The following is a 27,252-nucleotide window of genomic DNA, read 5'->3' as shown; positions in this document are numbered from 1 at the left end:
TATGTATAATTTGTGTTCTTCCCATGTCCAGCTTTTCCTCCAGCTTATTGAATATATGGAATATAGTTACAGTGGTTTTAATATCCTTGTTTAATAATTGGGTCAGCTGTATCATTTTGGGGGTGGTTTTTCTTGATTTTTCTGCTCATTATAGGTCTCATTTTCCTACTTCTTTACATATCTTGTAATTTTTTATTTGGTGTCAGATATTGTGAATGTTACCTTGTTGGGTGTTAGATATTTTTTTAAAGATTTTATTTATTTATTTATTTATTTATTTATTTATTTATTTATTTGAGAGAGAGAGAGAGAGAGAGAGGCAGAGACACAGAGGGAGAAGCAGGCTTCATGCAGGGAGCCTGATGTGGGACTTGATCCTGGGTCTCCAGGATCATGTCCTGGGCTGAAGGCAGCACTAAACTGCTAAGCCACTGGGGCTGCCCGGTGTTAGATATTTTTGTGATCCTATAAAGATTTTTGAACTTTGTTCTGGAACACAGCTAATTCACTTGATAACAGCTTAATCCTTTTGGTTCTTGCTCTTCATCTTTCTTGGGAAGAACCAGAAGCATGTTTAATCTAGAGCTTATTTTTTCCCAGTACTGAGGCAAAATTTTTCTGAGTATTCTGACTATTGCTATGCAAATTTTGAGGTTTCTCCATTTTGGCAAGTGGAAATAGGCACTATTCCCAGCCCTGTGTGTGCCTTGGAGAGTGTTCCTCTCAATAACTTTTTCACATGCATGTGCTGATCAGTATTCATCTGAAAACTTAAAGGGACCTAACCTGGAGATGTCTGGAGCTTTGCATGCCATTCTCTTCTGTCCATTATTGCCCTGCAGACTTGAGTTCCCTGGCCTTCTTGGACATCAAGCCTCCAACTCCTCTACTCTGGGAGACTGCTGAGCCCTATTTGGGTTCCCCGCCTTCCAGCACAGCCTGGAAATTCTACCTGCAATATGCTACGGCAGTCACAGGGCTTTCTTTCTCATCCCTTGGGGATCAGTCCTTCATTACCTGATACACAATATCTTGAAAACTGGAAACCATTATTTCATATTTTTTGTCTGTTTTTTTTTTTTCTCCAGTGTTTTGAATAGAAGAGTAAACTCATTTACTATTACTTCATCTTGCCTGGAAGCTGCAGATGATATTGGAACATTTGGAGAGTTTGTTAAACTACACATATCTTGGGCCACACTCCAATCTCATTGATTTATAGCAATGAGGCTAGGGTATATGATTTTGCAGTTGTACATTAAAAATATGCCAGGTATTAGATAGACAAAGATAAATTAGACATAATACTTGTTTACAAAAGAGTTTATAATCCAGTGCAAAAGACTGGTTCTTATGGCATAATGTATTAAAAATAATGTCTATAAATAGTGTGTTATGGAGCATCCTTTTGAAGAAAGGCATCCAAATGTAGCCCTATGGCAGCCAAGGGAGGGTTAGCAAATGCTTCCTGGAAGAAATAAAGGAGTGAATTTGGAAAGATGGGCTGGAGTTAATTAGTGGAATTAGTGGAAATAGGGGGAGAAAGGACCAGGAGGCTAGAGCACTCCAAGAGACAGTATTGTTATGAAGGCTTAGAGGTACAAGGTTGCTTAATACATTTGGGAAACTACAAATAGTGTGGAATGGTTGGATCAACATGGAAGAAGAGGAGGTCTCCAGTGTCTCCATCTGTAAAAGGAAACTTTTATCCCTAATTTTCTGTGGGAGTGCAGGAAGTAAAAGAGAATAACTCATTTTAATTAAGATAGGTAGTGAAGCATGTCATATTAGATACGTCCAATTTTCCTATGAAGCTGAAAGTATGTCTGATTAATCCATCCATTTATTTGTGGCTCAGGTCATGATCCCAGGGTCCTGGGATTGAGTCCCACATTGGGCTCCCCACCGGGAGACTGCTTCTCCCTCTGCCTATGTCTCTGCCTCTCTCTGGGTGTCTCTTATGAATAAATAAATATTTTTTTAAATTTTTTTTATTTATTTATGATAGTCACACAGAGAGAGAGAGAGACAGAGACACAGGCAGAGAGAGAAGCAGGCTCCATGCACCAGGAGCCCGATGTGGGATTCGATCCCGGGTCTCCAGGATCGCACCCTGGGCCAAAGGCAGGCGCCAAACCGCTGTGCCACCCAGGGATCCCTATTTTTTTTTTTAATAAACAACTGTTTTATATCAGGCTACATCCTGGGTGCAACAGATCCAGAAATTTTTAAGATTATAATTTGATAGTATTTTTTAAATTGTTTCAGTAGTTGTTTTAAATAATTGTTAAACAATTATGCAACATATATCACTTAACAATAACAGCTCATTCAGAACAGTATCAATTTCAGAAAAGCAATCAGTGACTGCTTTGAGAGGAAATTTTCTTTTTTTTTTTTTTAATTTTTATTTATTTATGATAGTCACAGAGAGAGAGAGAGAGAGAGAGAGGCAGAGACACAGGCAGAGGGAGAAGCAGGCTCCATACACCGGGAGCCTGACGTGGGATTCGATCCCGGGTCTCCAGGATCGCGCCCTGGGCCAAAGGCAGGCGCTAAACCACTGCGCCACCCAGGGATCCCCTAGAGGAAATTTTCATCTTACCTGAGGGCAACACATAATATTGAACATAAGTGACCACTCAGCACCAAATACCAAGCACTGTTGTAAGCACTTTTTATAAATTAACTTATTCGATCCTCACAGAAATCTTAGTACTATTATTAATTTTTACTTATTTTAACCACAAGACGCTCTTTTGACAGTGGTCTTTCCACATATTTATTTTACCATGGACTCATCGTTACACTACCACAAAAAAAATAAAGTTTCAGAGATGTTGAGAAATAGAGGTGGGGTCACTGAGACAGTTGAGGGTGGTGGGAGTAATTATTTTCTGCCAAATGCAAGTTTTTCAAACTGCCAAAGAATTTTTCTAGGGAAGTGAGTCAAAAGGCAGATAATGGCTGTATCTCCCCAAACCAGTGGATATAGTAGTAAAATCAGGAGTCTGAACTACATCTACCAACATGAATAGCAACGTCTTCCTAAAGGTAGATTTGAAACAATGCCATTATTAGGCCACCCCAAGTGTAGTTTAAAGTAAATAGTACTAGAAACTGAAGAGTAAGCACATGCACGATTTATCATTTCACCCTCATGGGATCAGCAAATATCTGTAACACAATTTCCCTTAAGTGGCCAAGAGAGGCAAGATGATAGTTTCTGTTCTAAACATTTAAAAGGAAAATTACCACTTATCTTCCTAGACTTCCTACCACATTCAAAGGAGGACCTGAAAAATATGGACATCACAGGCCATACTACTAAATTCTATGAGCTGGAGACAGACAAGGCCTCTCCTGAGGCCTCTGGATTCACAGGAACAATGATTTTGGAAACTTCAATGTCCCCTCTGCCTTGCACATTTGTATTTTCTCCCACAGTCTATGCTGAGACCAATGTAGACAGGATCCCAGTTAGAGTATTCCAGATGATAGCTCTTCTGATGCTTCAGTCTACCTCTTCATGTGATATTCCAAGTACTTTATCCTAGAAGAGAACAAGAGTAATAGACTCATAACATTCCAGGTTTGATTCACAGTTCAACTGAAAACATATACCTGTGAACTCTGCTCTCTTGTCCCAGGCATGACCCAGGGTTTGGAGACTATGACAGGGTTAGGGGAGGGTTTGGAAAGATGACCAGTGTCCTAGGTATTCCTGAAAGGAAAACATGTGCTAAGGACTTATGTTACACATCCAGGGCTACCAAGCTACATGGAAAAAAGGTTTTGATGCTGTACTTAAAATTCAAAAGAGTAAATGCTTGACAGGTTGAGGACTATGGAGGATGCAAACCTCTCCTTACAAAGTGCTGCAAAATGGATGAGGTTGCAGGACCACAGGGTAACTATTTGAACAGTGCTTCACAATGAGGAAAAATGGCCAAGGAGTGAATGAAAATCTCATGGTAGCTCATTTAGCATGCTTTTTAGATACAGTTGCTATTCATTTGATTGACTGATTCACTATTCTGGGAGTATTGGCTGAACATCTATGATGTATATAGAAGGAACCACAGTATTAAGAGACAAAGAGGCATAAAATACCTAGGCCTGCCCTCAGATTTGTAGTTTAGTTGGGAAGATAAGATGCATTTGCACAAAATGAGGAATACAGAGATAGTCAGAGACCCTGGAAATCTTGTGCTTGGAAATCATTTTCCTCCTTCTCCACAACTATAAGGGCACCCTGGAGAGCCACCAAAACAGCTGGGGCTAATGGAAGTCCCTAGGTACTTGCCACCTCAGCATCATCTTTCTTTCCTGTTCATGGACACTGAGCACAACTTTCAGTCCACATCTCCTCCACACTTCAAGAGGTCCTAGCAACTCATAAATATTATTTTATCAACATCTTCCTTCTTTATTTTTTGCAAATATTCCTCTATCAGCTTTGGGAAAATTAGCCCTTTCTCTCATTCTTTATCCTCCTTCTCCTAATTTCCAGCTACATGTTCCAAATTAAATGCAACTGTGGCCAAGACTTAAAATTAGGATTTATAATGGGCCAGAAAAGTAAACTAATAAATTACAAATGATAAAAAACCCCAATGCCATCAAATTCTAAGGCCTTTGAAAATGCCCTTTATTATTTCTACCAAAAATCCATCTATTTTCTCTAATAAGAACTGTTTTTCTCTCTAGCACCAGCAGCCAAATTAAAAACTAAGTAAATAAAAATATTTTTTTCTTTCCTTACTTTTTTGTTTGCTTATTAGAATCAGAACCACCATTTTTCATAGCAGATTTATTGAAATATATCACAGAATTCATCCTTTTTAAGTATGTAATTCAGTGGTTCTTAGTATATTCACAGAATTGTGCAGTCATCATCTTTGCCTGATTTTAGAACATTTTCATCACACAAAAAGAAACTCCTTATCCATTAGCAGTTACTCCCGATTCCCTCTCCTCTCATCTGTCTCTATGAATTTGCCTATTCTGGATATTTCATAAAAGTGGAATCATAAATGTAGGACCCTTTTGTCTAACTTCTTTCACTTAGCATAATGTTTTCAAGGTTCATCCATCTGGGACATTAAGGAGGGCACATGATGTAATGAGCACTGGCTATTATATAAGACTGATGAACCAACTGAACTCTACCTCTGAAACTAATAATGTGCTATATGTTAATTGAATTTAAATTTTAAAAATGGGGGGAAAAAGTTTATCCTTTTATTTTGTTCCTTTTCATGGCTAAATACCATTCCATTGTATGGATATATCATACTTGGTATTTCCTTTCATCATTCATCACTGATGAACATTTGAGTTGTTTCCACTTTTTGGCTACTATGAATAAATGAATGGATTTATGACCATTCATGTACAAGTCTTTATGTGAACATTTGTTATCAATTTTCTTGGGTTGATACCTAAGAGTAGAATTGATAACTCTATGTCTGATATTTTGGGGAATTGCCAGATTGCTTCCATAGGGGAAGCATGGCTAGTGGGTATGAAATGATATCTCATTATGTTTTTGTTGTTGTTTTAAGTAGACTCCACGCCCAGCGTGGAGCCCAATGCAGGGCTTGAACTCATGACCCTGAGATCAAAACCTGAGCTGAGATCAAGAGCCAGACAATTAACCAACTGAACCACCTAGGCACCCCTTCGTTGTGGTTTTGATTTGCATTTCCCTAATGTTGAAATGAAGATGTAAACAAACATCTCTTCATGTGCTTATTTGGCCATTCGTATACCCTCTTTGGAGAAATGTCTATTCAAATTCAGTGCCCATTTTAAAAATTGGGTTTTGCCTTTTTATTGTTGAGTTGTGAGAGTTTATTACATATTCTGAATACAAGTTCCTTATCAGATATGGGATTTGAACATATTTTTTCCCATTCTGTGGGTTCTTTTCACTTTCTTGGTAGTGTCCTTTGAAGCAGAAAAATTTTAAATTTCAATTTAGTCCAATTTATTTTTTCTTTTGTTGTTTGTGCTTTTAATGTAGACTTTTTTATAGAAAACTTCTAGCATTTCAGCTGCATTATCTAACTAGATAGACTTTTGAGACCTGGCCTGTGAGCCCAGTTGATACCAGTTGATACCTACAATCTCTTTAGAGAAATATATCAACAAGACCAACAAGGATGGTTCTTTCCTATACATAATTACAGTACAGACATGAAGTGTTGTAAGAGGTCAGAGGCTGGGGAGTCCCTTAAGCTAAAGTGGTCAGGAAAGGCCTGAAGCAGAAGAGGGACTTGATGGGGTCATGGAAGAAAGAACAGTTAGAGCCAAAATAATGTCAAAGAATCTACCCTTTTAGCATGAGTTAAGGCAGCTCAAATTTAGAATACTTGGAGCCTTAGTTGTTCAGATCAGCCACTTAAGGCTATATACCTGGGGCAAATATGGAAAACAGGAAGGAGGGCACCTGGGTGGCTCAGTGATTGAGCGTCTGCCTTTGGCTCAGATGGTAATCCCAGGGTCTTCGGATGGAGTCCAGCATCAGGTTCCCCATGGGAAGCCTGCTTCTCCCTCTGCCTATGTCTCTGCCTCTCTCTGTGTGTCTCATGAATAAATAAATCAAATTTTTAAAAAAGAAAGAAAAAGAAAACAGGAAGGAACAGAAGACTAAGTAAGCTTAACAGGAAGCCACTGAAGACCATGGTGGGCACTTCAGCCCCTTAGCAAGATCAGCTGTATTTTCCTTCTGGTAGCCAAAAAACCAAGCCTGTTTGGAGGCCTCAGGGCAATGCTGGCCATGCATAAAGCAGACACAAACCTGCTACCTTTGGACCATACTAGTGGCAAGAGGACTAAGGATAATATGGGACAAAGGCCTGTCTGTCCTTCCCAGGAAGGGTCTGAACAGACAAAAATGCGCTTGCTGAGCCTATTGAGATTTAAAGCTATGGGTTAGGGCATTTTGAAGAGGTGAACCTTATGAAGCCATCTGACTATGGCAGCTTTGGGGAAACCTCAAGGAATGAGGATAAAGAATGGGGAAGAGTTGAGTCTGAGATAGGGAGCTGAAGTTCGTCTGGTTTGCCTGACAGTAAGAAATTAAAAACAGACACAAATTTGGGGTGCCTAGCTGGCTCAGTGGGAAGAGCCTGTGACTCTTGATCTTGAGGTTGTGAGTTTGAGCCCCACATCGGGTGCAGAGATGACTGAAAAAAAATAAATACAGTCTATTTTTAAAAAAAACAAACAGATAAAAATATAACTGTTTGCTTTTTGATTCATATCAAAATGTCCCTGTCAAAACGGCTATGTCCAAGCAGCAATGAGCAAATATCATGAGCGCCGTATCTTTCTCTGCCTGTCAGTGTCTGAGAGAAAAAGGAACTGTCTGCCTTTCCCTGTCTCACTGCCAGACTTCCACCGCCTGCAAAATTTGTGAAAACAGAAATTATATCTAAACATTTTATATCTCTGTATCTCTTCATTTCCTGTTGTATCTGACCAGTGTCTCTCCTCCAACACACATACTCCATGTACCCTTTGGGAGCTCAGTAAATATTTATTGATGATGAAGATAATCACTACAAATATGTTCCCATCACTGGGATATATCTCTTGCCACTCAACTGTTCTAAATCCATGAGAGCTGCTTCAAAGATGTGTTCCCTTCACTTAAAAAAATAAAAACCCTGAAAAAAAAAACAAAACAAAACCATAACTTTCTATTCCACCTCCTCTCAATTCTGGGAAGATTCATTTTGAAATAGGATGCACTTACCCATCCACCCTGCTGCTGGACCCAGGGTGAGAAGTTGTCTTTCAGGTACTTGGTTCCAAATCCCAGCACCCTGTTCATGGGGTGGTTGTCAATGGCAGTGAGCTTGGCCGTGACGTCTATTGCAAGAGCAGCCTTAAAGCCCCGAGCTCTGACCTCTGATTCTCCCCTGGTGTCAACACCCCTTAAGAACTGGTCTGTGATGGTCTTGAAAACAGGGTAGGACAGCCGGTCCTGGAAGCTGTTCATTAAAGCCTTGTCTTTCTTCAACTGTGTGCAAGACGAGATGCATTTAGTACAGCAGCCTGGCCAGTGAAGCAGACTCTCTGGTCAGCAGTGGGCCACAAAACTTTACCCTGGGGGAAACCCTGGATTCTAGGCATATGGAGATTTCTTAGTGAGCGGAGACTGGAAATCCTTGAGTTCTGCCTTTGAGGAATTGATAAGCTAAACAGGTTTTCAACAAATATTGTTTCTTTTTTTTTCTTTTTTTTTAATTTTTATTTATTTATGATAGTCACACAGAGAGAAAGAGAGAGGCAGAGACACAAGCAGAGGGAGAAGCAGGCTCCATGCACCGGGAGCCCGATGTGGGACTCGATCCCGGGTCTCCAGGATCGTGCCCTGGGCCAAAGGCAGGCGCTAAACCGCTGCGCCACCCAGGGATCCCCAAATATTGTTTCTAAAAGGGATATTCTGGGGGGGTGCATCCAATGCTATGTAAAGATTTTGGTGGATTAGTGTTCTTTATGTGAGCCCAGCCCACCCCCCAACTTCTGCGAGACACAAGGGGCCTGTCTGAATTAGGAATCTGTAGCAAGAAGGACTAATGTCCTCTACAGCAAGAATGGACTCCCTCTGATCAGTGACTATTGAAGAAGTTAGATTCAAAACCCCAGTGGGGAGCTGGAAGCCTGGACTTTGCCAGAACAGAAGAATCAGATGCCAGAAAGAAACACCTTCCGCAGAGTACCCTGGCCCGTCCCGGCCTTGCTCCTTTGGGTTGCCCCTGGCTCTGGCCTCTCAGACAGAGCTGTGCTGTGTTGCCCCTGTGCTCTCAGGGCTGAGCGGCTTTCCAGGCACTAGGGAGCCATGGAGGGAGCAGGCCTTCCCATCGTCCCTGTCCCAGGCTAGTGGGAACCCACACCCAGACAGCAAAGCCAGACCTTCTGTGGGTTCCTACCAAAGTCCGCCATGTTTTCTACATAACTAATGTAAAGTATCACTCCAAATCATCAAAGAGAGATTTTTTGAAGTGGTAATTGAAGGGGTGAAAAGGAAAGCATCGCCCTATAACCACAGAGGTCTGCTTCACGCCACCTCCTGTCCCTTGCCTCCACAGTTCAGTGCAAGTCCCTGCTTAGGGAAACTGGGAAAGAGGGTGCCATGAGAGAGCCACAGAATCTTCAAGCTGTAAAGAATCCTCAAGGATTCGAATAGACCTCTCTCCCAGTCCAAGGACTGCACTGCTGGCTGGTCACTGGCATCTACTTGACATTCTTCTGGGGACAGGAAGATCATTCCTTCCCAAGGCAGTCTTCAGTGCTAGAAAGTTCATTCCTAAAATGGAGAAAACCAATCACCCCATAATGTCTATCCATTGATGTTAGTTCTGGAGGAAAATAGGAGTGCACGTTCCATGTTCTTCCTCTGCACCCCTGTTCATCCTCTACTGTGGACCTGCAGCTCACATACCCTGCTGCCTTTTCTTTATCTGCTATCCCTGGTTCTCTCAGTTTCTCATTCAGCACCATCCCACATGCCCTTCACCCTCCGGACACCATCCTCTGGGGACACCCCTGGCAAATGCATCAAGAGGGGAGCATGTTGGGACTAGGGTAGGCTGGCCGGCCAGTTTCCTCTCTTGTACAAGCCCCATAGGGCCAGACTTCCTCCCATTGATCCTGGTAGGACAAGGAAATGGGTCCACAGGCCAGTCCCTGACTGATGCACCCCAAAAACCCCTCAGCAGTCTGTGGGTAAGCACACAGAACTCCCCTCTGCGTACAGTGGGGTCCTGCTTATCAGCTCTGTAGCTGAAGACACCTTCACACCTTCCTGAACAGAAAGGACGGGTCTCGATTTCTCAATGGCAAGAGATCCAAAGTTTCCCCAAGTAGCGCTAACCCGCCTCTCTGCCAAATTGCTGAGAGAGGCCCGGAGCAGAAAACAGTCCGGCCACTCTCCAGGGAGACCTTGGGAAGGATGCCAGCCTCAGAGCAGGCGTGGGACACCGATATCCAGACTCCGGGGCAAATGCAAGTCTAAACTTCCCCGAGGATCAGTTACATGGGGAACCAGATTCGTAATTCTCTTCAGCGAATTTTAATTTATTGGTGTCTTTTCTTGCAATAACAAAGTTGCATTTTTCATTTCCAAAAATTCCAGGGAGGCTCCAGAAGGTTTACTTATGTTTTCCAAAGTGATTCATTTTTGAGATGCTGCCAGCGTGAAGAATTTTCACTCCAAGGGAAATAAAACTCAGGACTAAGTGGAAACCAGAACTTGCAAAGGAATACAATCTGGAGTACGATTCCATTCTCCGTCCCAGTGCGTGGGCACAGAAAGAAACCACATTAGTTCAAGAAGCTCCATACCTCTCTTTCCAACCGATCCCCTGAATATTTCAGCAGCTCAACGATTTTGGCTATTATCTGATCTTCTCCGTCTGTCAGGAGGAAATTCCAGTTACTTCTTTCAAGAAAAAATATAATCTATAATCTTAATTTTTCTTCCCTCTCCCCTCTACCGCCCCACAATTCTTGCAGCCTGCTTAGGGATTGAGGGAGACATGTGCTCTGTAATTCTTAGTAACTTAACTCTTCCCTCACCTTGTCTGATGAGGCACCAACCAGACACCCTCTCCTACAGACCCCTCCTTTCCTTTCTTCTTCTTTTTTCCCTTGGCACCCCCACTTCTCGCTACGAAATGCATCCTATATTCATTGTAAAAATGTTGTTGACCATGTTAGTTCCACCACTCATGATCCCATCTCTGAAGATAGTTGGGAGAACTTCTTTCTGGTCTGTAGGATTCTCCTGAGCAGACGGTGCTTTTTCCACGTGGACACCATAAATTCCATTTGGTGCTATACCCCCTTTGTGCTGCTAGAAAGTGCAGAGCCTGATCTGTGGCTCCCATCTAAGAGGGGGTTATAGTCTTCTTGGCCTGCATTTTGGGGAATTAAACTCATTCCTAAACCCACCTTATTTTCCCACTAGTGTTTTCATTTTACATTATCTTTCAAATGTGGTCTCTTTTATCCTCTGAACAGTGTATACTTTGTCTGCTGTCTTTACAACAAGGCAGGGGATAAATAAAATTATTAAGTTCTCCCACCCCGAAGGCTAACATGGCAGGTGGATGGAGATGAGGCTGCAGTCGGTGTGTAGTGTGTATGTTGGAACGGGGGAGGTGGAGTATGTTTTTTCTTATCTCAAAACATGCTAACTACTGACCAGGAGGAAAATGATCATTGCTATAGAACAGAATCCGAACAGAGAAAAGCTAGTTACTGATCCAGAGGCACTTCTCCTTTATGGCACAATCTCCGAAGTCATGGAGTGAGGAGGGGAAGGGAGGCCGGGAAATGAATCCAGCCCATCAACATCCCAAGAAGGTCCAGCGCCCATGCGAGTTTTTATCTGTCGCGGCCGCCTCTCTCAGGAAAAGTTGCTGTAACAACGGCCTGCATTTGTCAGGTGCACAGACCAGAGCCTTAGCTCGAGGCTGGTGCAGGGTATTGCTTTATGTCTCCCAGACACCCAGGGGATAACAATAAAGTGGATACACTTTTCAGCACAGGCAGACAGACCTCCTCTCCTCCGGCACCTCACTCTAAGCCTGGGTGGTACTGTGTGCTCCCAACAAGACTGCACGAGGCTGGTGGCCTCAGCACTCTGCTCCCAGGGCTGGGGGGCACCCACGCCAACACCTCGTCCTTTGGCCTACTGCCAACCCTGGGGCTCCTCTGCCCCAGCCCCTCTGCTGGTGTTGGGGTGAGTGGAGCCAAGAGCAGGGACAATCGTCAGTGGGGGAAAAGAGGAGCCAACTTCTCTTCCTGTGCATCTAGTTCTGCTCCCCTAAACTCCAGAATTCCTGCCCCTCCAATGGGAGCTCTGGTCCTAGATCCTGCTACGGTTTTGCTGACAACCGACCCTGCCTGGTCACAACCTCTCAGTTCTGCTTCGTGTTGTGCACAGACCGACATCTGACAACACCCTGCTCTTTCACAGGAGCCCAGGGCAGTGTTAGAAATCCCTGGGCTGATGCACCATCGACACCTCGAGCAATTCCATAAGCAAAATGGTCCTCGACCAACACGACCAGATGAAATGCTGCATTTCCCTCTGTGGTCGGGGCTGAGTGCTGGCTTTCTACTTCCTCCTCTCCCTCAGCAAGAGGCTTTTCTTTGCACCTAGCAGTGAGCTTGACACGGTGCTTCAGAGCATTGGTGGTGCCCTCCCCTTGGCATGGGCTGGTCTCAAAAGTAAAAAGGTCAGCGCCTGCTGTGTGGTGCTGTCATGCCACGGAGGCGCCTCAGCCGCAGAGCGCTGTGCTGGTGAAATACATGCCTGCGCCTCTGCCTGGCGAACACTCCACCCGACCCGAGCAGCCCAGGCGTGCAGAAGGGGAGTCTACCTTTCTTAGCACCGGCGCCTCTAGGCGGGGACAACAGGCCCTGGTTCTGGAGGAAGTGATGGACAAAACTCCCTTTGGACCTGCAGCTTCCTCCCGGGTCGTGGGGCTCCTCAGGCGGGGGCCAGGAATAAACAATTTCAGCAACGCGGTTGGCAATTGAAACAACTTTCGAGTCTACAGCTGAAACAAGACAAAAATGGTGCTGAGAGGCCCTTCCCAGAACTTTGTCTGGCTCATTGGTATGCACAGCCCCCCCTCCCTCCCCCCTCCTCCCCCCCCCCCCGCCCACCCCCTCCCTCCCCCCTCCTCCCCCCTCCCCCAGCTAAGTGAAAAGCCCGGCCTAGAGGGAGAGGAAACTGCCCCGGGGTGGGGGTGTGTGTGTGTGGAGGGGGGAGGCCATTCCTCAGAAAGCCCTGGTAGTTGCCTGGCAGAGGCGGGGGTGGGGAGGAGTACACAGAGGAATGATTGCCACCTTGAAACAATTGCCCTTCTGCACCCTCTTTTTGAAGCCTTGCAACATTAGGGTCCCCTTTCCCCTTTGCGAGGGAAGAAACACAAAAGAATGTGCTTAGTCCTTTGCTCAAGGGAATGCTCATTATGCTTTTATTTTTATTCTTTTTTTTTTTTTTGAACATCCTTTATATCTTGGAGAGCTGGCCCCAACGTGCATAGGAGGGCATTCAATAGTTTGACAAGCCTTTGGGGGTTGGTCACTGAGGAGAGAGAAATATCCCTGCTCTCAGGCCATATTCATTACTTAAGCCCATTATCAAGTAAACACCGAACTCCCCTTGCTCTTGCTCTCAGAGTTATGGTCTTCTCTCTCATCCACGTCTAATGGGAAACATCCAATTAATGCCGGTAGGTAAACCGAGATACATAAAGCGCAATCCATGTATGCCTTTCAAGAATTTATCATTCAGGAAAAGTTATGTATTTGCACACATCACTGCAGAATACAGCATATGGGGACATGAAACTTTAAGTGGCAGTGGCCCCCTGAACGTCCTAGCCTGTGAAGGACAAGTCAGCTCTGGCTCTGGTCAGGGCTGGAGTCGGGTGAGGTGGGCAGGTGGTACCGGTGAGTTATTTGGTACCAAAATTTTCATTGTTGATTTGTCATGAGAAATTTGTACAAGCTCTGTCTTTGATGTCATATGGAGCATATGTAATATGTGAAAAACACTACTATTCCGTTCACTCGTTTGAAGAAAGTGACAGTGGGGGTTTAGCTAGAAGGTTGGAGTGTCCAGGGTAACTCCTGGTTTGTGAATCAGAAATGGATAAGAGAGGCAAGGCCTGGGTCCCAGGGGGTAAGGGGAATTGTATCACTGGCTTTGACATCCCGTGGAGCTGCTGAGGTGATTTCTGACTCCCTCTCCCTAGATTCCTACATGAGAGCTTTGGTGCTCTCTGTTCACACTCTGGGCATCACTGGGAGGCCACGGGAACTAATGCTTTGTCAACAATGCCTTCCTTTAAAAAAGGGCATGATGGTTTCTTAAAAAGCCACATTTTTCATGCGTGGCCCATAGGGTTCAAAAATAGATAAGGAGAGAACTGAGAGACGAATTAGAAAGTCAAAGAGAAAAGGATCGATGCTTTTCCTTCCAATTTTAACAACCAGACCAAAGACATACTTTCTACCTTATTGCAGCCCAATTGGCCTCCTCTGGGACATTTGCCACGCATGGCCCCTGGCAAAGAAATGGGGAAAGGCTGGATCCCAAGGCCAGAGTGAACCTTCTCTTGTGTGTGCAAAAGAGAGGAAAGGACAGCTTACATTCTCTTCCTCTGTAACCCTGTGCAACCTGTCTAGGGTGGTCAGCACATGGCTCTCCCCGTGGGAGTCAAACTGTGCCCATCTTGCACCCAGAGGAAGCAGATGAAGGCCTCAGAGGCTGTCCCTTCTCATCCTCCAGCCCCCGCCATGTGGCAGGGAGATCCTGAGGCCACTGGTGGGCGCTGAAACAGCCACCCTGACTCCATTTCTATGAACCGGTGGATATGGAGTGAGGGAGGCAAGTGACATATGTGCAGGAAAAAGTATAAGCAAACACATTTCGACTCAGATGAGCCAGCTCATGTTAAACTAGACTCTCATTTTAAATACCTTAATTTTAAACACGGAGCAAAGAAAAGATTCCCTTCTTGTTAAGAGTCTATCTCATCTGATGGGTAAGGGAAAATTAGATGGGGCAGGGAGAGGACAGAAAGGCTGTCCATCCTTTGGGGTCTCTGGTGGCGGAGGACGTCATTTTGGTGCTAAGGAGAGCAAGGGAGCACAGTTGAGAGGCTGCCAGTCAGCCTTTGGCCTGAGGCATTAAAAAAAAATTTTTTTTAAAGATGTATTTATTTACTTGAGAGAGAGAGAACAAGAGAGAAAGGGAGCATGTACGCTCAGGAGAGAGGATGAGAATCTCAAGCAGACTCCCTGCTTTGCTTGAAGTCTAAGTCAGGGCTCAATCTCATGACCTGGAGATCATGACATGAGTGGAAACCAAGAGTCAGATGCTTAATGGACTGAGCCACCCAGGTGCCCCCCCACCCAAAGCATTTGTTTTAAGGAGAAGGGGCAGGGCATTTCTCTATGGTTGAGACTGCTATTTCCTTCCTTGTATTCATTTTCTTCGTCCTTAGCAAGAGACCCCTGAGATGTCACAGGCAGCAACGAGTTCAGCTGAATGGACTGCATTTTCCAGCCTTCCTTACAGTAAAGAGTGGCCAACAGTTGTAAGAAAAGTTGAGTACAGGTTCAAGAAAGCTCTCAAAAAGGGAACAGAATCATCTAGAATGAAGATACTCTTTGTGTCAATCTGTCCCACTTGCTTCCTCTTCTTCCTGCTTGAAAAGTACAGGTGATAGCTGGAGTCTCTGCAGCCACCTTGAAATATAAGGTGACTCTGAGGTTGGAAGCCACTAGCCAAGGGATCACAGAATAAGAATCTCTAATGATTGTTGGAGCTGCCATATCAGGCCTGGGCTGCCAAACTTTGATTTTCTCTTATAGAAGGGAAAAATACTCTACATTATTGAAGCCATAATTTGAGTTTTCTACTCTATGTATCTGAACCCAATCGTGACTGTATCATTTCACATGCAGCAAATCCTAGCTGTGGACACAAGGGTTCACAAATCAAAGAACCTGGGTTGGTATTGACACCCATTCTTCTACCTCCTAGACTTTGATCTTGGGACATAACCTTATAATTCTCACTGAAGCCTGATGTCTGAGTCCTGGAAACAGCAGCAAGGTCTAAATTGTGACCTGCAGTTAAAAGGACCCGGGTGACACCGACTGTTAAGCTCTGATTTATATGTGGCAAAATAGAAACAGAATGTGAAGCTCTCTTGAGTCACATCCAATGTAAAAACCAACTAACTACTCACAAAATTAAAAAGCAGGCAAGAAAAAGGTGAGAAGGGAGGATACATTGAATATAAATGTCTATGGCAAGGGCTCCTTGGGAAGTAATCATTTTGGGGCACCTGGGTGGCTCAGTGGTTGAGTGTCTGCCTTTGGCTCAGGTCATGATCCTAGGGTCCTGGGATCGAGTCCTGCATCAGGTTCCCTGCATGGAGCCTGCTTCTCCCTCTGCCTATGTCTCTGCCTCTCTGTGTCTCTCATGAATGGATAAATAAAATCTTGAAAAAAAGGGGAAGTAATCATTTCTACTATTTTAGAGATACTATTTTATCTCTATCTATAGAAAGATCTTAGAAATTTTAATAAATAAAGGCAAATGACACTTCAGTACTATTGAAATACAGAATTCCTTTATCACAGGAAACCCAGATTAAAGTCTGTAAATACTTCCTCTGTCTCTCGGCAAAGTCCAAAGGATAGCCAAGCAGAGAAGCCTATTTAGGGGCCTCCAAACTGTTCTGTATGGTCCAGAGCTCAGCTACCATCTGTACCATTGCGGGGTGGCGAGAGGATGAGTCCTCCCAGATAATCTCACCTCTAACTTCTACTGTTCTAAAATTTTCTAAGTCTAATGGGAAGTAAAAGATTCCTTGATCCTAGTGAGTGAGTGAAAACTGCCAAGTGTGGGTAGATTCTCCAAGTAAGCCAGGACAGTCACACCATCTTAAAATTGAGACATTACTGCCACCTGTTGACTAATTATTGACATATTACCTCAACCATCAAACCCAGCAGGAGAGGGGGCTTTCTTTCAAAATCTGGGCAGCAGGCACTTGGCATCGTTGATGGCTTGTGGATGAAGGGCAATGCTCTGTGGTGGAGCCCTTCATGAAAGTGTTTTATTCAATATAATGCATTCTGCCCCACTGAGGAAAGGTTTTGTTGAAATGCTTCTCAGTTGTTTGTTTTTGTTTTTTTAGAGTGCTTTATAAAAGTATTATTATTATTATTATTATTATTATTATTATTATTATTAAAAGTATTTTTGTATAGAGCTCCTTGATCTTTCCATCCACCCTAAGAGATCGGGAGGGTGGGACACCCTGGTGTACAGATGGAAACAGAGGTCCGGACAGGTGAGCTGATTTACCGCAAGAGAGCAGCAGCCTGAGCCCCTGCAGAGGGCTCTGCCCTCCATGCTGGTCTCTGGCACAGAGGATCAGGATTTTGGGCAGCAAGATTATTTCTAAAGTGGAGCCAGAAACCAGTCCTGCCACCCTTCACTGCCAGCCTCTTACTTTCTGCTCAGTCTTGAGAAAAGCAGGGCAATCATGACTGAATATTAACAAGCTGGGAAACTGAGGCACAACAGTGTCCTGTCTCAGGCCACATTACCAGCTGGGAGGAGATGAAATGACACACACACAAAGAAGGGAAAGATTTTGTTGTGGGAGAGGAAGCCCCCAAAGCCTACCTTCCTGCTCCCTGCGCTGTTCCACGTTAGTAAGGGACCTAGACCAGTGCTGGCTCCGATGACCATCTTCCTGTTCTGCTGCCGTCTGGCCCTCCACACGGAGCATAGGTGAGTGCTGGGAATCTTCCTCTTTTTCTATGACTCCAAAGAATGTTCTCCAGGAGGACTTTTTCTTGGCTGGGCTGAAGGGCTTCTCACTGGATGGGGAATTTCTGCAAGGCCATGACACCTGTGTCTGTGAGTCATTTGCCACCCAAGCCCTCGGTCCTTTCTGGGAGAAACCTTGTCTTCTAGGCAGCCTTGGCGAGAAGATGGCAGAGGTGTTCTTGAAGACATGGTGTCTGGCATAGAACAGCAGGATTTTGAATTCTATGCTGTCTGTGTCATCATCATCCAGGGGGATCTCCTCCAGATCACAGGAACTGGTGGTGCACATGACGAGCCTGCAATGACAAAGCCCACACGTGTCCTTTTACCTGTGAGCACACTACTCTCCATGGTCAGGGGAGACAGGCGTGGAACTCCATGAACATTTAGTGAGCCCCTATTCTGTTTGTGCAGGGAGGCGGGAAGTCATCAGAAGTGGAAAATTCAGAGTTCCTTCTGGAAGTGCAGTCTGAGACGAGGAAAAGAGGAGGTGCATAGACAGCTCCACGCAAAGAGTGGACAAGGAGCTGGATCAGGATTGCAGATAGCCAGTGTGGGGAGAAACAGCGCGCTTCCAAGGGAGAGCAAGCGAAATCTCCTTGACAGATGGTAAAGGTTTATGTGGGGGGCACCTGGGTGGCTCAGCAGTTGAGCATCTGCTTCTGGCTCAGGTCACGATCCCAGGGTCCTGAGATCGAGTCCCACATCGGGCTCTCTGCATGGAGCTTGCTTCTCCCTCTGTCTGTGTCTCTGCCTCTCTGTGTGTCTTTCATGAATAAATAAATAAAATCTTTAAAAAGAAAAGAGAAAAACAGCTTATGCGGGTGAGTGAACAGGGTGGACAGAGGGCAGCAGACTATGGTTGAGTCTAGGATCTAGGACATGTGTGGAGAGTGGTGAGAGAGCTGGTGCTCTGTGCATGGCTGGGGCGGAGGGACGTGGAGGGACAGGAAGTGAAATGCCAACTACGGGGGCCTTTGAACATGTGACTGAAAGTTTTCTGTGTTTTCTCAATCGGTTCCATCAGTACATCTCAACAGGAGCCCCAGACCATGGGAGGCAGTTAAAGGGCTTCTTGGGGAGGGTAGGTGAGCAAAGGGGGAGGCTAATTCAGCGGAAGGAAATGCCTGGGGTCCCTGACCCTTCCCAGACTCTCTTCCTTCTTCCTTTATGGTCTGCATTGGCTTGTATGGGTCTAAGCTCCGCAGACCTGCCTCAGGTAACTGAACATAAACAAAGCTTGAGGGTTATGGTGTGAGGTGTGGGGGTCATGACCACTGTGCTCCCTCCTCACTTCCAGTTTTTCATGTCCCCGTCCTATTCCAGGCTTCAAAGATCTTTTCTTCCCTCACCCTCTCCCAATATCACGGTCACGTGATGCATCACGGTACAACTTTTGCTGTCTGGGATCCCTGGGACATCTTCGGAAAGCACTTGCTCCTCTGTTCACATTCTTCCCCTCCCCCGCCACATGGTCCCACAGGGCAACAGTTTGCCCCCTTCCTGGTGGGGGTGTCAGTCATCCCCATTAGGATCCTTTCCCAAGTCTGCCTAGGTTTATTCTCTTCTCCTTAACACAAGATAAGCCCCACCAGGGCAGGCCTGTTCATGTGCTGTTTCCTCTCTGTCACACACCCAGTACCTGCAATAATGCCTGGCACAAAAAGGCACTTGACAATGGCTTGTAGAATTTTTTTCCTACTCCAAGACAGACTGGGCTCAGATCCTAGCTCTGCCACTAGAGGTTATGTGACTTGTCTCTATAACTTGGTTTATCACTTTTTTTTTTCAAAGATTTATTTACTCATGAAAGAGAGAGAGAGAGAGAGAGAGGCAGAGACATAGGCAGAGGAAGAAGCAGGCTCCTCCCAGTTTGTCATGTTGAAAATGGGGATGATAACAGTACCCAATTCATACTGTTATGAAGATGAAATTAATTAATATTTGTAAAGCATTTAGAGTAGAACTTAAGTGTTTGAACAAGTGCCTGATTAAGTCTTTCATTGCAGAATATTTATGAAACTCACTTTGAGCACAAGTGATTTAGTTAAGCTCCAAGGGGGTTCCAGATGGCATTAGAAGAGTGCAATATTTGGAATGAGGAGTTGGGTTGAAGAACTGCTTTTTTTACTTATTGGCAAAGGGACTGAGGCAAATCACTAGCCTCTTTGACTTACATAGTTTTCTACTTACAAAATGTGACTCATGTTATCTAACTCATTGACCATGGAGGAGGACTAATTAAACTGTGAAAATCCTTAAAACAAGTGTTGGTCTGCACAGAGTAGTGCTTTACATATTGGTTTCTTGATTTAGGTAATCTAGTTTATGTCCCGGGTCATCTGCCTGCTTAGCTGTGTGACTGGGTACATTTCTTAATTTATTTGGACCTCCATTTGCCATCTTCAAAATGGAGATTAAAAAAACAAAACAAAACAAGGGGTACCTGGGTGGCTCAATGGTTGACCATCTGCCTTTGGCCCAGGGCGTGATCCTGGGGTCCTGGGATCGAGTCCCACATCAGGCTCCCTGCATGGAGCCTGCTTCTCCCTCTGCCTGTGTCTCTGCCTCTCTCTCTCTCATGAATAAATATATAAAAATTTTAAAACTAAAACTAAAACAAAAAAACTCTGCTTCATCAAATTTGCATGTGGATGGATAAAAATAATTAGTGTGTGTAAATCACTTAAAATAGTGCATGGCAGATGATAAATGCTCAAGAAATATTGGCATTATTATATATTACAATTATTTTAATAGGTCACTTTTTTGTGAGTAAATATTAATGTAAAAGCAAGCTCATCAATGCTTCATTATCTAACTAGTGACTTACAAATATTAGTTTCTTTACGAAGGCCACATTCTTCCTATAGATTCATATGTATTTGTACATAGTATGTGTGTATATAAAGTATCTATTCTGTAAGGTATGTAGGCTGGGACCTGGTCGGCTTTTTCAGCACCTAGCACGATGCCTGACATATGTAAGTTCTCCATAAATATTTGATGAATGAATGAAAAATGATTATAGAGCTGCCAAATAAAATACAGGACATCCTATCAAATTCGAATTTCAGATAAGCATATATTTTAGTATAAATATGTCCCCAGTATTGTATGGAACATACTTCTACTTTAAAAAAAAGTATTTGTTGTTCATCTGAAATGCAGATTAAACTGGGTATCTTGCATTTTTGCGCAAATCTGGCAACCGTATGAATGAAAGATATAGTTTAGAAATATTGAGAACTGAGGCACACAAAAGCAACTAAAGTGGACCAAAGAGAGAATGAGCAACCCGAGACAAGCTAGAGAAGGAGCCAGAAAGGGTGAGGGGAGAGAGCAGGACAGGCGTTCAGAACTGTGGCAGCAGCACAGGCGTAAGGAGCTGTGCCCAGGTGAAAACCCAGGGCAGGGAAGTGTCAGGACAGAAGTGATAAAGTTTAAAATGTGAAACTTCCTTTGGAATTGGGCAGCTCAAGGATGGCACCAGTGAGAAATACACTCAAGTCCTGCAGGAACGAGGTCTTGAGTGGGAGGGTGAGCCCTCTCTTCAAGCCATACTATGCATCCAAAGACACCTGCATGTAAGTTAAAAAAAAAAACCAAAAACTCCCAAAGCTTTCTAAGGTAGTGGGAAGACTTGAAAACTGTGTGTGTGTGTGTGTGTGTGTGTGTGTGTGTGTGTGTGTGTGTGTCACTGACCAGAGAGGAAGGGTCCTGACTTCTTTAAGAAACAAGCCTGCTGAATGCTGATGCAGGAGCAGCATCAGAAAAGGAAAAACCAAGGAGGTCAAGATGGAGCAGGGTCTTTCCATTTTTGCGAAAGAAGAGATTTTTGTCATTTTACAGGTACAGGAAGGAACAGAGTCCTTGCTCCCCCTGCCCCCCAATAGGCGAGACTGAAAATGAGAGAGAAGCAGAAAGCATTGCAGTGCTGAGGTCTGGATGAGGCAATCCTACTGCGAGCTGCGGGGTGCAGGGGTGCTGTGACCCTGGCCTGGAAACCCCTGGGCTGAAACAAATAGCTGACACCTAAAAGTATTAGTTTGGACACTTCAAATGTGTTTAACAAGCATAGGGATCCCCCCCTACCCCCCAAATGATCTTCATTGAAAACGATCTTGCTACCTTTGTAGCTAAGTCTCATTTTAAAAGCCACATTGGGGGAGTTTACCCCATGTCGGATCCCTACTGCTCTCAGCCATTCCTGTTGAAAGTAAAAGCCCAACTTTTGGGATTATGGAAACTTACACCATAAATTTTATGCATGTATGCGGAAAGGAAGTCCGGGTCCTCCCCCTCTCTCCGCCCCCACCCTCCCCAGTGGGCTGGACCAGACCCAGGAGTGGGGAAGCAGCTGCAGAAGATCACCTGTGAGGCTTAGGCTACTTCGGAGACGGGACACAGCCTACTCCTCCCACACCCTCTGTTTGTCTCCTTATCTGGAACAAACGATGGCAAACCTACTTTGGAAAGCAAGGTTACAGAGCTGCTTGGATTGGCCTCTTTCCCCTTGCCCCAGTCACTGAAATGGCTAAAGCCCCCGCCCCCAGTCCCCTGCCCCCAGGGTCCCCGCAGCCTGGCCTTTGGGAGCACCCAGCAGAGAGGGCAGTGTGGCTGCCCAGCGTGTTAAGTGGGGAAGCTCCTCAGCTGTCATCTATCACCAGACCCCCTCCGGGGAGTTTTAGCAGTGGATTCGTTTGTCAAGGTTAGATTTCTCTTCCCTTCCCTTGGCGGGTAATGGATAAGCGTGCGTGCTCTGTGATTCCAGCACAGAGGCTGCCACAACCAGTGCCTGGAGCTGGTGGGGAAGGAGTTGTCTCACGTGGCTGTGGCTGGGCCCGCTGGGGGTGGGGGTGTTGGGGGCACCTGCTCGGGCCCAGCGGAAGAGCTGCCTTCCACCGCCTTCCACTGCTCTGGGCAGAGGAGGCCCGGGTGTCACCTGTGCCTGGAGACACTCCTCCCCAAGGGAGCTCCCCCAACCACAGTTTCAGCTCAGTTTTGTCTGGTGGCCCTGAGCCTCCCCCGTCAGCACCCTATGCCCCGCTGTGCACTTCAGAGCCTGTCTGTCCTTTCCCTTTGTCCCTGGACTTCAGACTTTTTAGTACCTCCAGGCCTCTCCCCTGCTTGTCATCTCTGAGGATGACCTGTTTTTTAATCCTAAGGGTAAAATGAGGCAAAAATGTCTTAACTTCCCATGTTAGTGAAACAGAAGCACTGAGGCTGGAGGGTGAGGGGTGGGGACTCAGAGAGGAGGGAGCCTTCTAGAAGGGGAGGGAGAGCGACTGTCCATTTTACCTGGGCCCCATGCTCAGGGAAGCCACTGAGGGTCTGCAAGAGCTAGACCACGTTCCCAGCAGGTGCTTAGCACTCTGGGCGGCAACCCAGGGATTCCTGTCCTCAGCCCCATCCTTGCTCTAGAGGTGGGAGTTGGCATCCCCATGGGCTCCTGACCACTGATGGGCGGTCGCATCCTCACACACACGCTGTCATATACTCCAAGAGGCCTGCGTAATGTTAAAAACCATCCAGCCAGTTATGTACACTTAACTGCACTATCTCAAACCCCCTGTAGCAAAGGAGAAATGAAAGAGAAACCTGAGAGAGCTGTCTCTCCTCTTCCTGGAAACACCAACAAAATAGATTCTTGCCTGTCATCTTATTTCCAGAGACTGACATGATAAGAACTTTCAAATAAAGCCAGTCAACCTCTCCTCTGGTTAGATTGGCCTCCTTGGCAAAACCAGGCCTGTAGACCCAACCGTGTCCTCCTGGGGACGCTGAGAACCTAGACTGGTGCTTTCTGGTGTTACCTGGGAATGGAGCTGGCTCTGGCTTCTCCGGCTCCAGGTCAGGTGGCAGCAAGGGTAGTTCTATACCTGAGTCTCTCTCCGTAAAACTTAAGAGGAAACTTTCACCGGGTCTTCTGGGCTTCTCATTTAGGGAGGTTCATGGGATGAAGACTCACTTGGCTGTAGCCTCTGCAGGTTGGGGACGGAGGCTGAAGTAAGCCTCAGGCAAGGACTACTACTTCCTCATTAAGCCCTGCCCCTAGCTTTTTAACTAAAGGAGGGGTTGACCTTTGCCCATGTAATTTGACTCTAAAAGTAGTTGGACATTCTTTATCAAAATCTCTCACTGCCCTTTAGGACAATGAGGTGGGTATTTCCTCCAGATAGTTCTTTACATTCTTTACGTTTCATCGGTTGAGCAAATGTTGGCTGGCCGCCTAATATAGGACAGGCATAGTACACACATTTAATCTTAACACCCAGAGGCAGGTGTTAGGATTCCCATTTTACAGATGAGGAATCAGGCTCTAGGAAGCAGCGTGTTTTGCCAGTGGTCCCTGCCAGTGGAGCTGAGACCCAAACCCTGGCCCCCCTAGCTTCACGTTATATCATGTTACCCCTCCACTGTTATTCAAAGATTATATTCAAATGGAATCTTTTCCAGTGGTTCCAGACTGACTCTAAACCTCAGCCATAGAAGCCACAAAAACTCATTTTCCCCCCACAATTTTAAAGATAGAATTCCCTACATATATGAGAGAAGGGAGTCACATATGAATTCACATTCTATCCAGATTCTTAACTGAAAGAGACATTTATGGCCATATATGTGATCCTGAAACCTTGAGAGCTGGCCAGTAAAACATGAAGATGAAGGAAGTGTGAATGGGGAAAGAGGAATTAAGGCTAATTTCATAAAAGTGAAGGAAGAACTGGCAGTTTAAATGTTAGGCAAACAGATCCATGAGAAACAAACGGACAGTGGTTGTGGGAAAGTCAGTTCTTTGCTGACCCAAAGTGAGTGTTAATCAGCAAACTAGTATTTACTGCACATGACATGTGCCAGTCTAGTCAACTTACGGGGTAACAAAATAATAAGAATGGTTTTTCTTAAAAAAAAAAAAAAAGTCGTTTTGGGGTGCCTGGGTGACTCAGTCGGTTAAGCAACCCACTCTTGATTCTTTTTTTTTTTTTTTTTTTTTTTATTTATGATAGTCACAGAGAGAGAGAGGCAGAGACACAGGCAGAGGGAGAAGCAGGCTCCATGCACCGGGAGCCCGACGTGGGATTTGATCCCGGGTCTCCAGGATCGCGCCCTGGGCCAAAGGCAGGCGCCAAACCACTGCGCCACCCAGGGATCCCCCACTCTTGATTCTGGCTCAGTTCATGATTTCAGAGTCATGAGTTCAAGCCCCACGTGGGCTCTGTGCTCAGTAGGAAGTCTGCTTGAGATTCGCTTTCCCTCTCCACTTTCCCTTTTCCCCTGCTCCTGCCTATGTGCATGTGCTCTCTCTCAAAAAATAAAATCTTAAAAAAAAACTTAGTTAAAAAAGAGAGACATATTCATTTGAAATGGTTAAAGAATCAACAAATGCATATCATCAATAACTAAATCACATCGTGTGGGCTAGAGTTGTTATTGGTGTTCAGAGTTATATAACTTAATGATACCGGTTGCAGAAACCATTTACAATCCCATAAGATCTTGGCAAGGTTAAGTATAAACACAAGAAGCGGGAACTGGTACAGGAGGCAGGCTCATTGAAGATACACAATATCCATTAATCATTCAATTTGGCGACTCCCATACCCAACAAGCTAGCACATAATAAGGATGGGACTTAATACATGTTATATATTAAAAAACCAAATACACTTTGTCCTGCTCCTAAAAATACACATAGTGTTGGAGAAAACCTGTAAAACATAAAATAGCATACATTAAATAAAGACCACCATGATCTAGTCAGTGGTAAATGTTATTAAAAATTTGGTGTATTTCCTTCTCCCTATGACAAAAACTTCTAGCAACCTCTGGAGTATCTACCCCGCCCACTGCCCTTCCCTTTCACACTGCTTCCAATTATGGCACTTATTAGGATGTACCCCTGCAGAGCAGTGGACCAAATGACCCCTGCCCCTTTAATCATATCCACGTGGACAAGAAGTGAACTGCTTACTACCCAAGTCAGGCCAATTCAATTCCATATGCCAGAAATTTGGAACTGTGTACAAGGACTCTAGCCAGACTCTGCCGGGTGTTTCAACTGGGTGGCTGTGTTTGGGTTCCACGTAGCAGAGGAGCAAAAGTAGGCAGACTGAGAAAGCGAGGAAGAGACTAATCAAGAGAGAAATGGGGGATCCCTGGGTGGCGCAGCGGTTTGACGCCTGCCTTTGGCCCAGGGCGCGATCCTGGAGACCCGGGATCGAATCCCACGTTGGGCTCCCGGTGCATGGAGCCTGCTTCTCCCTCTGCCTGTGTCTCTGCCTCTCTCTCTCTCACTGTGTGCCTATCATAAAAAAAAAAAAAAAAAAAAAGAGAGAGAGAGAGAGAAATGGGAAGCAACAGGGTGCCAGGGAGCAGGAGAGAGTGCTGTCCTGGATCCTGGGAGCTCTCCACTTGCCACCTGGGAGCTGGGAGACTCCTTTTTTTTTTTTTTTTTTTTTTTTAATTCAGCTGATCTGAGTGTTTCTTTGAAGAGAAAGATTCCTGAACAAATACAATGTACACGGTTTTACATAGTTCAGATGTTATCATAGTTTTGTGACTTGCTTTTTCTCCCCCCCCCCCCCTTTTTTTTTTAACTAGGCTCCACGCTCAACATGGGGCTAGAATTCACCCTGAGATCAAGAGTCCTGTGCTTTACCGACTGAGCCAGCCAGGTGCCCCCTTGTGACTTGCTTCTTGCATTTAGCATCTATCATAAGGTTATCTCCATATGAACGAACATATTTTGTAAATAGAATTTTTAATGGCTGCAGAGGTCCAGTGAATGGAAGCACTAAAATTATTCAAGCAGGCAGATATTTTTTAAATGTTTTGCTTGTTTTCATGTGTTCACTATTATAAATAATATTTCACAGTATAGTTTTGTCATCTTTGCCCCTATTTTGCATTGTTTCCTGAGGAATGATTCCTAGGAGTTGAGTTATTGGCAATGGATTATTTTTGCAATTGTTATATTTATTTTCAATCTGCCTTAATCTTAGATTCTGGAATTTATTTGACCTCTGATGGGAACTATGTCTAAGGGAAAAATATGTGTTTGTATGTATGAATAAAAAGCTCATCTCAGGAAAACTTTGAGTATTTTTGCCCAACTTTTGAGTATAAAGTGAATACCAAGTAAGACTTGAAAGCCCAGATGAGCAGATTTTGGAATGGACACCATACTACTCTGGGGCTGATTCTCATCCTTATTTCAATCTTGATGAAACTGGATGAAATGAAGCAACAAAAGAATGAAACTGGTTCAAATGAAACATTTGAAAAAAGGAGCAGAGGAAAAGCATCATTTGTTACAAACTCTACCTGTGAAGGGCTTCAGAGTATGCTACTCCAATTTGGCTCTAAGGGATGTTTTGAGCTGAAAGCAGTTAAGAAGCAGACACGGGACACCTGGGCAGCTCAGTGGTTAAGCATCTGCCTTCAGCCCAGGGCGTGATCCTGGAGACCCTCCTGCATCAGGCTCCCTGCATGGAGCCTACTTCTCCCTCTGCCTACGTCTCTGTGTTTCTCATGAATAAATAAATAAAATCTTAAAAAACAAACAAACAAACAAAAAAAAACAACCGTAGAGCTGGAACCAAAGGAGTCCACAGAGAAACCTTACTGAAGCAACATCTTCCATTAGTTTCTCATGTAGATTTACCTTCGCATAGTTTGCTGCCCCAAAAGCCCTTTTTCTTTGTCTTGTCATTTCTCTATAAATTTATTGTCCTCCACTCAGCTTTATTGAGGTGTAACCAAATAAAATTGTAATATACTTGAAATGTACAACATCATGATTTGATATATGAAACATCTTTGATACTATGATATTATCATAGTATAGATGATAGTAT

The 27,252-nt window shown here is 44.7% G+C and overlaps 1 protein-coding gene across 7 annotated transcripts in view; it reads right to left on the bottom strand.

Annotated features, from left to right (window-relative positions):
• Positions 1 to 2,757: 2,757 nt before the first annotated feature.
• The window catches only part of BCL2L14 (BCL2 like 14), a 36,893-nt gene continuing 12,398 nt past the window's right edge, over positions 2,758 to 27,252 (bottom strand). For 3 of the 7 annotated variants that reach the window (XM_038576804.1, XM_038576805.1, XM_038576809.1), the window contains 5 exons: positions 17,246 to 17,688; positions 12,405 to 12,584; positions 10,360 to 10,430; positions 7,766 to 8,032; positions 2,758 to 3,553 (listed from right to left, as the gene is read on the bottom strand). In XM_038576804.1, the coding sequence (XP_038432732.1) occupies positions 3,515 to 3,553; positions 7,766 to 8,032; positions 10,360 to 10,430; positions 12,405 to 12,584; positions 17,246 to 17,688 (1,000 nt within the window). In that variant the 3' untranslated portion in view covers positions 2,758 to 3,514. Of the gene's footprint in view, positions 3,554 to 7,765; positions 8,033 to 10,359; positions 10,431 to 12,404; positions 12,585 to 17,245; positions 17,689 to 21,766; positions 21,862 to 23,208; positions 23,377 to 27,252 lie in introns of all 7 variants that reach the window. The other 4 variants (XM_038576806.1, XM_038576807.1, XM_038576810.1 and 1 more) reach the window with 3 other exon arrangements.

This window comes from Canis lupus, chromosome 27 (assembly GCF_011100685.1).
Source record: "Canis lupus familiaris isolate Mischka breed German Shepherd chromosome 27, alternate assembly UU_Cfam_GSD_1.0, whole genome shotgun sequence".
Lineage (NCBI taxonomy): Eukaryota > Metazoa > Chordata > Mammalia > Carnivora > Canidae > Canis > Canis lupus.
Note: the sequence above shows the minus strand (reverse complement) of the source record. Positions and strands in the feature narration are given on the sequence as shown.